The sequence below is a fragment of the Drosophila suzukii genome, chromosome 3 (genome assembly GCF_043229965.1).
Source record: "Drosophila suzukii chromosome 3, CBGP_Dsuzu_IsoJpt1.0, whole genome shotgun sequence".
Classification (NCBI taxonomy): domain Eukaryota; kingdom Metazoa; phylum Arthropoda; class Insecta; order Diptera; family Drosophilidae; genus Drosophila; species Drosophila suzukii.
In genome coordinates this window covers 74523765-74537826 of record NC_092082.1, presented here as the reverse complement: position 1 = coordinate 74537826, position 14062 = coordinate 74523765, and the positions used below count along the sequence as shown (strand labels likewise).

At 46.2% G+C, this 14062-nt stretch overlaps 3 protein-coding genes and 1 long non-coding RNA gene across 6 annotated transcripts; 2 read left to right on the top strand and 2 right to left on the bottom strand.

The window, feature by feature from the left end:
• Positions 1-2: 2 nt before the first annotated feature.
• Positions 3-8050, bottom strand: lqfR (clathrin interactor lqfR). Of its 3 annotated transcripts, XM_065866986.2 has the most exons (7): positions 7699-8041; positions 6286-6487; positions 5870-6230; positions 5697-5793; positions 4883-5640; positions 1204-1256; positions 666-951 (listed from the first exon to the last, which is right to left on the bottom strand). In XM_065866986.2, the coding sequence occupies exons 1-6, from the start codon at positions 7749-7751 to the stop codon at positions 1204-1206; spliced, it is 1524 nt and encodes a 507-aa protein (XP_065723058.2). In that variant the 5' UTR covers positions 7752-8041; the 3' UTR covers positions 666-951. The 3 variants fall into 3 exon arrangements, with proteins under 3 accessions (XP_065723057.2, XP_065723058.2, XP_016944328.4); XM_065866985.2 differs by lacking the exon at positions 1204-1256 and having other exon boundaries at positions 3-951; positions 7699-8040; XM_017088839.4 differs by lacking the exons at positions 666-951; positions 1204-1256 and adding an exon at positions 1374-4616 and having other exon boundaries at positions 7699-8050.
• LOC136117176 (uncharacterized) lies at positions 6970-7980 on the top strand. Its single transcript, XR_010654520.2, has 2 exons — positions 6970-7447; positions 7528-7980. It is a non-coding gene; the product is annotated as an uncharacterized lncRNA (long non-coding RNA).
• Positions 8051-8286: 236 nt separating the features above from the next.
• Positions 8287-10703, top strand: LOC108020520 (FAST kinase domain-containing protein 4). Its single transcript, XM_070996294.1, has 7 exons — positions 8287-8406; positions 8582-8777; positions 8843-9559; positions 9622-9871; positions 9935-10209; positions 10262-10331; positions 10385-10703. Exons 2-7 carry the CDS (start codon positions 8600-8602, stop codon positions 10593-10595), a joined length of 1701 nt encoding a protein of 566 aa, XP_070852395.1. The 5' UTR covers positions 8287-8406; positions 8582-8599; the 3' UTR covers positions 10596-10703.
• On the bottom strand, positions 10579-13373 carry LOC108020518 (IQ motif and ubiquitin-like domain-containing protein). The gene is made up of 7 exons (XM_017088857.4): positions 12790-13373; positions 12478-12733; positions 12201-12418; positions 11483-12126; positions 11316-11428; positions 11076-11260; positions 10579-11025 (listed from the first exon to the last, which is right to left on the bottom strand). The coding sequence occupies exons 1-7, from the start codon at positions 13227-13229 to the stop codon at positions 10761-10763; spliced, it is 2121 nt and encodes a 706-aa protein (XP_016944346.3). The 5' UTR covers positions 13230-13373; the 3' UTR covers positions 10579-10760.
• Positions 13374-14062: the final 689 nt, after the last annotated feature.

Genomic DNA, 14062 nt, shown 5'->3' with positions numbered 1-14062 from the left:
AATTATTGGTTTCATTTCTTTTATATTTCGTATTTGTTTTACATTCAATTTATATACAGACACATCGTAACGTTAACTATTGCTAAAATTGTTTGATTTCATTATTTGTAGTATTTTGTTTAACAATTTCAATGATGGATCGCTCAGCCGTTCGTCCGCGCGTTGTGCTAACAAATCCGTTCAGTACAACCATTATTCAACTACTCTGTATTGCATTTGATGACGACATTCAAATTCCGAGTGGACAATCAGGACGGATGTGGAATTCATGGGTGTGATCCGAAAACTGCATCGGGGGAAACTTGTTTAACAATAAATTTAGCAACAAATTGCACGCTTCGCAAACTTTGTACAGCAAGGGGGAAGGAAAACGTAAATAATATATAGAACTGACAAGGTAAGCGACCGTGGAAATGTGAATGTGAGAGTGGATATTTCGGGGAGTAGTTCAAGGCTGGGGTGGGTTGAATTAGTCTAAACAATATCATTGAAACAAGTCGAATGCCGACGAGCCGTTATTGTTATTATTGCTGTGATTCTGCTGCTGTTGGAACGCTCCAAAGTTGGCAAATGCTGATTGGTTTTGTGGAATGCTCTGCTGAGGCGCCGGAGCCCCAAATATATTGGGGCTGGTCATGGGCGACAGTCCGGAGAAGCCGCCACCCGTCTGCACATTCAGTGGGGCCTTGGCCGGACTGTGGGTCTTGAGGGCGTTCATCGAGGGAGCCGGGGCACTCGGCTTGCCCGACTTGCTCATCAGCAGGTTGTCCAGGTCGATGTTCATCTTGCCGCCCTTCAGGTCGCCCGACCAGGTGGCACCCACATTGGTGGGCTGGACACTTGAAGTGGCGATGAGTGAGCCCCCGTTGGTATTATTGTTATTATTGGTCACCGACATGGGCTGGAGCAGATTATTGCCCGTGACGGCGGCAATGGGAGGCAGCATATTGTCTGAAAAACAAAAACAAAAACAGTAATAATGTTATTCGGATTTCCACTTTCGGTTTTGTTTTCACAAAAAGCTGTTTTGAATGTGTGGCTTCGATAGAATTGCAAATGCGGCTACTTGGTGATCGGCTAATGAGGTGGTCACTACTCGGAAGCGTTTGCGCAGCAAATCAAGTGCAATTACATAGTCAAAGAATAGTTTGGTATCTGTTATATGGCTATTGCGCTATGGCTGTTTTATTGGGGTTGGTTTACCTAATGAGTCCGCGGCTGCGGTGGCCGCACAATGCCCGGAATATTGAGAAATGCTTTTTAATTCACCATAATTAAGTACATATATATTTGAGAAATAAAATTGGATCCGATGTGAGTGTGGTTTGCAATACAAATATGCAGTAAGAGAAAAACAAATAAACAAAAGAAAGTAGTTTAAATGAAGTTAATCCGTATAGGTATACCTGCAATACAATGGCTTGGATAGCGAGAAATAAATAAACAATAATTTCTCGAACTATAATATTATTTCTAGCAATTACATCTCCCTTCGGAGTCTATCATATAAAAATGGTTTTATAATATTGATGAAATATTTAAGGACACAGTGTTCAATGTTGGTGTGTTGGGATGGGTTACAAATTGTCTTAGATTATTTTAATGGATTTATGTATAAATTATAAAAATTAAAAGAAAATCAAAGGAGTGTTCTTATATTCCTTAACTTTAGTTAAGCTGTTAATGTGTGCATGTACTTCAATCTGTAACATTCAAGATTAATAATCTAAATATTTGACAATATTTATTAAAAACGGGTAAGGATTATGTATTTGGAATACACTTTCTAAAGTTACGATATCCTAGGATTCTATAAGTTTTCAATAGTTTTGGATTCATAAAAAATATTGTAATCTAGGCAGCCTGTTCCATGGCGGCTGAATCGAAGAGCTTGTAGCAGGTGTCCAGAATGCTTTGAGCCAGATCCCGGCACTCCTCAGACGTCTCCCCGCCTACGAGGGGCGATCTTATAAAGTCCTCCAGCCAGCGCTGCAGCTCGTTTAGCGACTCGGCAAAGTGCTGGGCCAGCACATGGCTTGGTGTGGTGACCAGGGCGATCCCTATCAGCTGCAGAGTGGCAGCTCGGACACGAGCCTCGGCATTAAAACGCACAAAAGCGCACAAATCGAAGATCTCGCGGGTCATCGCCGGTAACAGCGGACAGTTCTGGGAGCACATGACCAGCACGGACAAGGTGTGAAGCAGGTTTACAAGCAACTGGGTGTCGATGTCATGTGATATGTTCTCGTACTTGACGAAAAGCATCTGCCGAGTCCTCTGACCTCTAACCAAACTGAAGAAAAAGGTACCGGCCACCGGGTGGAAGGGATTCGGTCTTTCCATTCGATCCCCAGACTTTGGCTTGCTGAAATACCGCTTGGTCTTGGCCCTTAGCCGTTCGCGAATAATCCTTTGGGCAGCGGCTAAACGCGCGGCAGGATTCTCCTCCTCCTGCTGGAGCTCAAACTTTCGCGGCAGCTTGGCTGCCGGTGGCACAATATCGAGGATTTCATTCTCATCTTGCTTGTTCTCATCGCCAGAAAGCTCTTTGGCAGCTGCTGCCAGCACCTGAAGGATCAAAATACGCACACTGGCCGCATAGGAAGTGTTATCCGTGTGAAACTGGCGGCACAAGTACTCGGCACACGGACCAGGATGAGCCACGCAAATGGCCACACAACACTTAAATTGTGTTCGCTCAAAGTGCTCGTAATAGAACTGCATTTCCATGACTATGAAAACCTGGAGCAAATCCAAGGCCAACTGGGTATCATGCCTGGCCAGCTGGCCACGGATGAGCTGCTCCGCTGTACCCAAGGCCCCTTCAAACACCTGATAGTTCTCCACTTTAGTTCGGAGCAGGTGCAATAGGTCCATTACGAATTTTGGGCGCTCCTCAATGGTGCTTGTTGTATCGTTGGACATGTCATAGGGCTTTAAATCATCGTCGTCTTCATCCAATGGCTCATCGTCATCCGAGTCCAACTGCATCTTAACATTCTCCGTTCTAGCAGATGGCTTCGCTTTGGTTTCGATATTCTGGTGCTCCTTCTCTTCTGAACTATTCATAAAAGCCTTGAGATGTGATTCCAATTGTTTAAGCTGATCCTCACTTGGCTTCTCATCTAGCTTAGACTTGCTCGGGCTTTCAAACTGTGCCAAGTCATCAAACTCTTCGAAGATGTGCCATTGCAATGTATCCATTAATGTTTCGTAATCAAAGCGTAGACGATCTTCTTCCTTAGTATCGGGCAAAGCCATAAAATTGAAGATAAGTTCCACTGTCTTCATACCCACATGTCGCTGCAGTGAATCTGGGGACTGCAAGTGGTTACTAAGGCCATCGTGCAGCTGGCGCTTGGTGTCCAAATCCATTTCTAGACTCCGGAAAAGGCATTTTCCTGCTAGCACAAGCAATTTGGATATAGCCAAGTGCTCCTGACTGCTCAGCTTATGCAATGAGATGCGCTTGGACCAGATTCCCAGCAGCTGATTAAAAAGCACCTGCAGATGTGCAGGAGACACGACATTAAGATATGTCGCCAATGCTTTAAGCTGCTTGTTTTCCACGGGTGTCCTTTGGAGTGGCAACTTCTGAAGCAGACAGTGCTTCCAGTGAGGAGCTTCCAGGGCAGCAGGACCAATAAGAACGTACAGATTCAGTTCAGCAGAAAGTGCCGATTGAGCTGTCTTCAGGCAAGCAGCAGGATCCAATTCCCTCATTATGGTGCGCACAACTTTTCTTCCTTTGGGAGCCACCGCGTAGTCCTTAAGCACTCGAAGGAAACCCTCCAAAGTTGGGCCATCGTGAATGAGGTTAACAAGCTGTGACAAAAGCCAGGAGTATGGTTCCAAATCAAAGTATTCCCCGCCATCTTCACACTGCAGCACGAAGTACAAGGACTTCAGCCACTGGCGCAGTAGGATCTGCTGATAAGAAACGGGGGCAAACATCTCCGGCAGCTTACGACCTAGGCGATTGGCCACCTGGGCTGGCAGGCCGATAAGCAGTTGAAAGAAAGCCTTCACATGGGCATCAAGCTCCTCCACGCGCCTCTCCGGCATTACTTTGATGGTCCGAGCATACCTCTGCACCAATGACCCTCTCTGTCGGGAGATGTGCAGCAAGGTGATGGAAACCAGGCCCTCATCCTTTAGCATGTCTTCCAGTAGAGCCGTAATAGTTGCGGGAAACTGATCCAATCTTCCCTGAAGCGTCTCAAAGGCAACCCGTACATAATCAAAGCTGTGGTCGAGTTTAAAAAGGTTTAGAACATCCACATCCCGCGAGGGTTCCGGCCAATCCTGGTTGAATAGCTCTACCAATTGGCTTAGCAACGCTGCGTACTCTCCATTGACCAGCGAACTCCAATCGCAGGATTGTCGATCGAGACCCACCAACTGCTCCGGTGTGGCAAAGCCGGGTAATGCGTTTGAGTTGTGTAACTCCCTCAGAATAGCTGCCACTTTGGCGACAGCTGAAGCGCTCTGGACTTGATTTAGGTCACGTAGCTGTTTCTGCGCCCTGGCCAAAGCCAGATGCACTGCCTCTGGCGGCGGCGGCGGAGAAGGCGACGACATCGAATCATTACCGGATGCCAACTGCTCTTCGACAGCTGCGAGAGAGAATGAGAAGAGAACGAGTGCATCCGATTGGAATATGTTGCCGTTTATGTGTGGGAGGATGTGAAAGTGTATCTTTGTGTGGGGCTGGGGAGCTCGAGGTAGAGATAGTGGCTCTAGTCAAGCTCGGGGGTCACGCCTTCATGCAGCAATTCCTAAATACGTCATGAAGTGACTAAAGCCAAGACAATTACTCTAATCCTAATCCTAGTTCAAAGTTAAGACTAAGTTAGACTACGAGAACTGAGTTGCAACTCACCCATGGGCATGCTTTGGTGAATGGACAGATCGCCCAGGCCCGCCAGGAGATCTGTGGCCGTTGTGGCCGCTGCCGTCGACGCGGGAGCAGCATTAAACAGGTCAAAGGAATCGTTTGCCGGGGTGGCCGTCTTCAGCAGATTCCCGTCCAGGGCAGAGGTCGACGTCGTCGATCCTTGGAATGCCGCAAAGTCCGCGAACTCATCGTTGGCAGCCGGAATCAGGCCCGTTGAAGGTGGCTCGCTAATCGCCGATCCTTCTGAGGGGCCACCGAAAGCGGCAGCAAAGTCTCCGAATTCCTGTTGGCTAGCATCGATGGCCCGCGGGTTAAAATCATCATCATCGTCCACGATCACGGCGGCACTGTTCAGCGTCTTCTCCTGCGCTGGAGGTGGCGAGCAGGTCTTGAACAGATCGTCTAGCAGATCGTTATTATTGCTTTGCGTATTATTGTTAGCCTTGGAGGTGGACGGTGATGGCGAGCCGCCGCCCATTAGATCCACACTGGTGGGAGTGTCGCGGTGAGTGGGCGAGTGAATGCCAGCAGCACCGCCAGGTGCTGGCTTCCCAAAGTTGGCCGCCGCACCTAGGTCGATTTTCTTCTGGGTTAGCGCCGGCTTGGCGGATACCGTTGAAGTGGGCTGCTTGGAAACCGGGGAACTAACGGCTTTCGAGCGAATGTTCATGTTCAGACTGGAGGGCTTGGCCTCGCTAGCCACCTCGGCGGGACTCGCGCGGTCATTGTAGCGATAGTTACGTCTGTGAAACCAATAAAACTTTAATTAGCAAGTCTGGGTAACAAATAGCAAACTAACCTTGGACTGGGTGAGTCGCTGTCGGATCCCTCGCGTTCTCCATCGTAGTGAGTATCATCATCCTCATACCGATCCTTATCGGCGTTCTTGTCGGAGTCTGCATTGATTAATTTATTTGTTTTAAAAGGTTATGATAGATAAAGGAAACTTTAATGGCGGAGTAGCTAACTTACACCAATTGTCTCCACGACTAGAGCGGTAGTCACTATCATTGTAGCCACCGCCGCCTCCACCAGAACCACCGCTGTATCCGCTGTAGCCACCGCTCCGCATGCCCATGGCATCGCTGCTCATGCCGATGTACTTGTCCTTATTCTTCTTCGCCTTTTTACGCTCCTCCCGCAACCGATCGTCGTCTTGAATAAAGTCTATAAGCTCTCGTACCTTATGCCTAACGTTAATACCCTGATCCTTGCCGCCCTCGTCGGTGAACGTGTAGTTCTCCAGCGAGCGCAAATCGTAGATGTGCTCCCGGGAGGAGGTCACCACTCGCTCGGAGCCATTTCGCACCAAGTAGTTCAGCAGCAGGAGGCTCTGTAAATGGGGAAAGTATGTTATTTCTGTATTTATTTTATTTTGAATGTCTTACCTTGTAGGTGCGTCGCCAATTGGTTTTGTTGTCTTGCAACATGCGCTTCCACAGCATGGACATCACCTCCGGGAAGGTTTCGTAGGAGAAGGTGGCGTAGGCCAACTCCTGCATGAGGGGTCCTGTGGGCCCCCAGGGATCATCGTTGGTGGCCTCCCGTACCTTGCCCTCCGTTTCCGTGTAGTTCATCACGACATTGGTGCTGCAAGAGGATTTGGAGTGGGTTAAATTATGATTTAATTATAATGTTATAATAAAGCCTCGATTTTTTAAAAACAGTCCCTCTTTTGTGGTATTTCTACTAAAGTATAGATCCAGGATGAAATTTGTAAACAATAAACATTTAAAATGTAAAATTAAGTAAATGAAGAGTATTTGAATTTTCAAACTTTGTAAAGGATAACAAACATTTAACATACTATAAGAAACAATGTCGATTGACTTTATTACATTTAGATAGGTAGACCCACCATTACTAGTATATTAAGCTTTTTGTAGTAAAATTAAACAAGGCTTATTGACTAGGCACATTGATAAAGTCAATGGGGGTACCCAATGATAATCAAACTGTTATAGCGCCAGTTAATCAGAACTCGTATCTTAAAATAAACGGTCTGTGACAATGCGGCTTTACAATGCCCCAGATAGAGATAAATAAGTAATACGACTTGGCTGCGACGTTGATAGACGTTCAAAACGTGATGGAAGAGGGCTAATTGTCGCCACTGGGCCAGCGAGTAGTTGTTTCTTATCAGTTCGAGATAAGCCCTAGGAACGGTTCCCGTGTTTCCAATAGGAACTGCACTTCAACTAATGATTTGCCAGCCCACTGTTGGGCACTATTGGAACTCCATTGGCTTCGAATAAGTGGAACAAAAGCCACTTGTTTTTGGTGCCACCACCCCATAAAAGGGGCAGGTGAAAGGGGGCACTGGTAATTAATAATTCGATGGCGAGGCAGAAACACCCATTTCACTGGAAAGCCTGGAAGTGGGAAGTGTTAACACAGGTGGAAACATTTTGTTATATTTGGGCAGTCGAAAGCAAACAAATTGTTTCTTGATAAAGCCCCACGCACACATACACACATGGATATCCATATCGGAATGCGATGGTGGTGTTGGTAAAGCTCGTTTGGAATTGCGAACAACCTTGAAAACAGGTAAAAAGTGAACCTAATCCAGCGCCCCGAGGCAGTGCATCCATTAATAGGATATTCCCATGAATAATTGCGCATTTCAGCAGGATTTACAACTGCGAAAACCTATGAGGAGTGGGGGGCGTGGCGGGAAATCAGGGACTTTTGGAAGTTGGGGCGTGGGAGTCTCTACATTCACTTTGACTTGAAGGGAATGTTATACACACATCTTATTATGTATGAATGCCCGTGGAGGATTATTCCTAATCACTTACACCTTGTCCGCCAATTCGCGCACTTTCCACATGCTGATGAACTTATCCACCATTTTGGAGCTATTGAATGCTTCGGAATTTTTCACACAATCTCGTCGAAAAGTGGCTGGAAAATCCAACTACAACAAGACGTTGAACTCGTTTTCGCTTGGCGTGCCGTTTTTTGCCTGCTTGGTAGCTGTCGTTTTGCACTTTTGCATGGAAACTGCGCAATGTTCTCGCACCCGCGCTATCCGCCGCAAACAAAAATGTAAAAATTTAAACGAAAATTGTAAAACAAAATCACAGCAGAGCAGCTAGTTTTTGGTGAGCTGTCGTGTCCAGTGTTGCAAACAGTGCTGCCAACTCGCGCTCTGGAAGTGTAGCTAAATCGGAGGTTGCCATACTAGCTCTCAGCTATGCCCCTTGGCTTGAAAAATAGAAACATTAATAATATATTTAATAAAAGTATCATAAACATATTTTGATGTTATCTTATTAAATTTATTAACTTGCTGTAAGTACAAAATATTGTAGTGGTATTTGCGAAACCATTGCAGAAATAATATCCAAATAAGCACGGACCTACGAATTCTAGCTATAAACAGCTGAGCTGCAACACTGGAAGCAAGGCAGTGTTGTAAAAGCTTGGTCAGGCGGTCTGTTATTAGTGTTGGCTAAAAACAGCTGAAAGCTGCCGTCATCTGTGGATTCTCAACGTTCAATTAGGAAAGTTTACTTAAATTAAGGAAATTTCTAAATGAAACAGATATGATTTTGAGGGAAATAAGTCTTATTAAGTCATGAATATAAGGCTGTAACCCTGGCATGCTTGATAGAGCCCACTTTCGGCCGCTTAAAATGTAAACAAAAAGGTTATGTAAACTTTTGTGGTCTCTTGCAGCGTGTAGATTGACTGAAAATGTTGGGACTGCAACGATTTGCCGGCAGTTTTGCCGCCCAGTTGTACCGCCGTGCCGCCTACAGCAGCAATGTGCGGGCGGCGGGCGTTCCACTGAACCCCACTGGAGCACAATCCGATGCAGTGGAGCAGGAGGCACGCACGCCGGCTGCAGAGCCGCAGGCTAGAAAGCCCAGGGGTAAGCAGCTGCTCCAACCGCCAATATACTCACTAACTGGTTGCTACTCTCTCTCTTTTTTCCAGGCCAAATGGTAGCCGCCGCCTTCAAGTCCCTGAAAAACGACAATCCCAAGGATGAGGGCACGAACCTGGCCTCCAGCAAGATAGATGAGCGCATCATCAATGCCAAGACAGTCAATGGACTGCTGGGCATCACGGAGAACAACAACGGCTTCTCGAGGAAGCACGCCCTCAAAATAGTCTCGATCCTGGCCGAGTGGAGCACAATGGATCGGGTGAAGATCTCAGAGTTCGAGAACGACACCAGATTCCTGCGCATTTGCCGGATGTTGGGCAGGACGGTGCCGAAAAGTAATGGCGTTGGTAACGGCAAGGTTATAGGCGAGAGCAATGGCACCAGCAAGCGGATTTCCGGCTTCCGGACGGATGATCTAAACACGGTGCTGGGTGTAGCTGGTGACGATGAAGCGGCCAAGCTGATAGCCAGCATCAGTCTGCCCCAGATGGTCAAGGTGATGAGTACGCTGGCCCTGCGAAAGAGGCGTAGTACACCTCTCCTGCGCTCCCTGGCCTTCAACATTAGCAGCGCCTCGGAGGCACTGGATCTGAAACAGTCGGCTGATGTGCTGTACGCCATGTCCACGCTGAATTTCCAGGACTCTGTGCTGGGCGCTAAGGTGTGTGCGGATGTGCAAACGGCGCTGCCCAAGAATGTGGAAAAGTCCGCCGTAGTGGGATCCATCATCACCAGTCTGGGCATTTTGCGCTACCGTGATCTGGGTTAGTTTGCTCAAAAAACTTTCAAATCATATATCCCATTAATAAAACTTATTTTCCCTTAGATATTTTGGAATCGCTGACGCAGTGGCTCTTAAAAAACAGTGAAATCTGCAGACCTCAAGATCTCAGTGCCTACTTCCTCACCTCGGCCCTGCTCAACTTCAAGAGCGCCCAGCTGGAAGAAGTGGGCAACAAGCTGATGAAATCCATTGTCCGCGAGGATTTTACGAAGCAATCCGATTGGCTGAGCTTTGTGTGGTCACTCACAATGCTGGGTCTGGTAGAACACAGCCACTTGGCTTCCGTTTTAAGGTATGTTCTAAACTATTAATCTTTTGAATCCTTCACGAATCTTATATTTAAATGTTCTTGCAGTGCGGACTTCCTAGAGACATTGCAAAAGGACAAGGCTGGGGTCACAGCAACTTCCAAAATGAGGCTACTGAACCTGAACAGCTATGCCCAGTTATTAGCCACAAATTACAAGGGTCCACTGCTGGCCGCCGACAGTCTTGTCTACCAGGTGCCCATGGCGCACCCTAAAGGAAAACAAGTGCTTGTTAACGGCATGCTGGATGCACTCAAAAGCCTGCTGCCGGCCAGCAATCATTTCCAGAGCGCGGTGGACAGTAAAATGGGCTTTCTGATAGGTAAGAAAGTTATCATAACACCGTAAAATTCTCTAATTGGCTTTAATTTTAGATGCTTTGTGCCACTTTGATGCTAACAAAAACCCCCTGCCTTTGGACAAGGAAAATCCCAACGCTATTAGGTGATTTGACCACTTTCCACTTTATTCTTAATATTAATAAATCCGGATTTTAGGGTGGCGCTAATGGTCATCGATTTCCATGATATTTGCCACGGAACGCATCGTAGCGGCAATGGCGTCACGAATCTGACATTTGACCTGCTGGAAAAGAGTGGTTACCATGTTATTCCCGTGCCCTATAACGAGTTCAGCACCAGTGACAAACTACTGAAGCGCGTTCAGTATTTGGAGTCGAAGTTCAAGGCGATTGCAAGTAGCAAATAATTGCAGTTGTAGTTTATTTAATTTTCCTTGTCATGATTGATCAATATTTGAATTGTTTAAATTTTGTAAATGTTAAATTAGGCGCTGAATTACAAGCTAAACCCAAAATCTGTTATGTTACCGTGAGTCTAGTTGCATAGTTTAGGCAATACGTTTAAGTATAGTTTAGACATAATCTAGTTTACTGGAACGTTGCTTGTTCATGCCCACTTTCCACCACTGACCCGTCTCTTGGAACTCAGTGGCCACGGCAGCCAGGGTGTGGAACAGACTGCGTGCCAGCATGTGAAGATTGCCGATGTGCAAAATGAATTTGGGGTCGTAGACCTTCTCGATGTCATCGATCTTGTAGTGATCTCGCGTCTCCCTTTCTGTCAGACAAATGCAGTTCCAAGGAGCCCAGTCATCACTCTTGTTCCAACGCGGCAATCTAAAGGAACTGAATTTGTAATTGAATTTATAAGTTAGTATAAAGCTTACCTCAGTTCACTTAGATTCTCCGTCTTGCTAAGAGCAGAGTGTCCATGCCATATTTTATCTATGATGTGGCGCACATCATCTGGCTGTATTACGAAGGCAAATGATGTGGTACATTTGCGTTTGCGCTCATCCCGATGGATGCACCGCAGGATAGACTGGTAGACCGTGTTCTCTGTAGCCGTAAGCTATGATTATATTTAGATATATTAGCTATAATAGTTTAATACTGATAGTACTTACCTTAAGATAGTAGCAGTGTTTGCAGGTATCCACATGGCTCTGGCGAGTCCTAATGGCAAACTCGGCATAGGTCTTAACCTTTTTGCACACTATGCACATGCGCGATGGAGTTCCTAGAGTCTCACATTTCAGAAGTTATTCAAGGTATTTTTTAAATCAATACTCACTTTGCTTGGGCTCGCCCTTTTGGAACTTAATTAGTTCAAAAAAAAGATGGGTCTGGCGTTTACGCAAAATTTCTACATCGAAGGATTTAGCATAGAGCAGCAGATTCTTTTCGCGTTCGAAGAGATCAAAGAGCTCGGGAAAGTTGGGAAAGCATGTCTCCTCAGTGAGCACCACCATGACTTGACGGATAAATTCTAAACGTTCCTCCTTGCTACGCGGCTTTCGTAGATCCTTGTAAATCTCGGTGAGGAAGCGCACTCGCTGGGTGCTCAACAGATCCATATGGATCTTGGTGTCTTTGTAACCGATCCACTCGATCGGTTTGCCCATCTCTTTCAACAGCTGATCATTGCGGAAGTCCTCCATGGCCTTGAAGACGAGATTACGCTGCCGCTCCACGCCGTTTAGAAGTTGGATCTCCTTGTCCAGCAGAATGTTCACCTCTGCAATGCGAGCAGGGCCCTCATAGTTGGCCGTGATCCTCTTGAGCTCGGCCTTCTTCCAGCGACCCACCTCCGCATAGAGCAGGTCAAAGTCGTCCTTGTTGCGGGGGAACTGTTTAACCACTCGATGCCTCTCCACGCGCTGCTCCACGCACTTCTCATATCGCTCATCCTCCTGCTCGCGATTCTGAACCAAGCGACTGGATGGGATTATTATAAAGAAATTTATGAAAAACCCATTATGGACCAACCCAACATTATGATCACCACCCACCGATATTCCTTGGCTCGCATGTGAATATACTTCCACAAAATCCAGCGCCTCCAGTTCCGCTGGATGAGCAAGATCTTCTCGAGTTTACGCTCAGCCCGTTCTCTCTGGGCAAAAGTCTGGTACTTGCCAGGAACAATGGTGAAGTCATTGGCTGCGGAAACATACAGGATATTGATGCCATCCAGATGGCATTGCACCGACTGCTCATGAGCTGTGTTCTGTAGGGGATTTTAGGGTAATCGATTGCAATATGTAAACAAACATTTTTATAACCCACCAAAATCTTCTCCTTATGTTCCCAGGTTTGCGTGTCCCTCGACTTGTACTTCCTGTACTTCATCTTATCGAAGTACGGTCCAGTTTGGGTGAAGGCATCCAGGTACTCCTTGCCAGTGTTCTTGTCCCGATAGCCGCAAAGGAAGGGCTTGACTATGGCCGCATTTTCAATCTCCACCACCACAGTTTTAGACTGGCCATCCTGTGTGTCTTCACCCGAGATGTGGACAGTAATGAAGTCCGCCAGACGGTGTTTGCTGATGAGAATGAATGTGTTTACTGTGTTGAAAATGACACCATTTCCTATACCCACTCGTAGTAGACATCCAGATCCAGCTTGGAGGTCAGATCCTCAGTACCCTCTTTATAAAGCTGCAGCTGGAACTCGTGGATGCCGAACTCGTCCAGGGCAGTGGAGTTTAGGGGCACAGAGTCGCAGAGGATCCGACCATCCTGCTGGAGGACCAGCCATCCCGGTTCCACCTCGAATTTTCGAGCAACGTCCTGTTTCACCTCGCCCAGGGTCATGCAGTTAGGATAAACTTGAGCCAGGATGTCGGATTCTGATAGCCGGAACTTAACCGTCACGTTCTCCAGCTCTACACAGCATTCTTCAGAGTGTTGCGGTTCCGATTCGGTACTCCGGGAATCCAAAGGCGGTGGACACCCCGGTGGCAACCTCGGCCGTTCGCTGGGCTCCACATGCAGCTGCACATTGCACACATACTCCGGTCCACGCTCCTCCACGCTCATCTTGCCACACAAAATATACTTATCGATGGGAGGAGAATAATAGTTTGTAGCTGAGGTATTTCCAAATTAGGCCTGAAAACTGCCTGCTGAGATATTATAAAAGAGGATAACCATGGGTGGGAGCCAAGAATTTGTTCAATAACATTTTAGCCGCTGCTAGGCGCCCTGTTGTGGCAACGGGTTGTAGGCCAAAAAGCCGTTTAAGCCCTAATTTTGTGGGGTTCGAGCACAGTAAAGCTACTCAAGCCATTAGCAGACATTTAAATTTACTTACATATGTACATAGTTTCGTAATGTACAATCCTGATAGATGACTCTTATATGTATCTAGGTATTAACTAAGCTTTGTACTTACATACATTTAAAAACCATTTGGTTAGAAAATGGTTAAATCCGTTTAAGCCCTAATTTCGTGGGGTTCGAGCACAGTGAAGCTACTCAGGCCATTAGCAGACATTTAGATTAACTTTTGTACATAGTTTTGTAATATACAATCCTGATAGATGACTTATATAGGTATTACATACACTTCAAAACAATTTGGTTAAAAAATGGTTGAATCCAATAATTATTTGTTGCCTAAAATAGTATATTCATCAAAAAGTACATAATATGTTATAGATGGTAATTATAATAGTAATTATAGATTTGTCTGCCTTATAGAAGTTCCACTAATAGAATTTCAACTGTATTTAAGTTTTCTCACGCATTCGCAGTGAATTTTCACGAGTGAAAGCACCCAATCATCTAATGGGCTCCTCAAACTCCACTGGGCATTTACAAATTTGCATACACATAAATAGTTTCTAATTGGCCCATTTTCGGCGACTTCC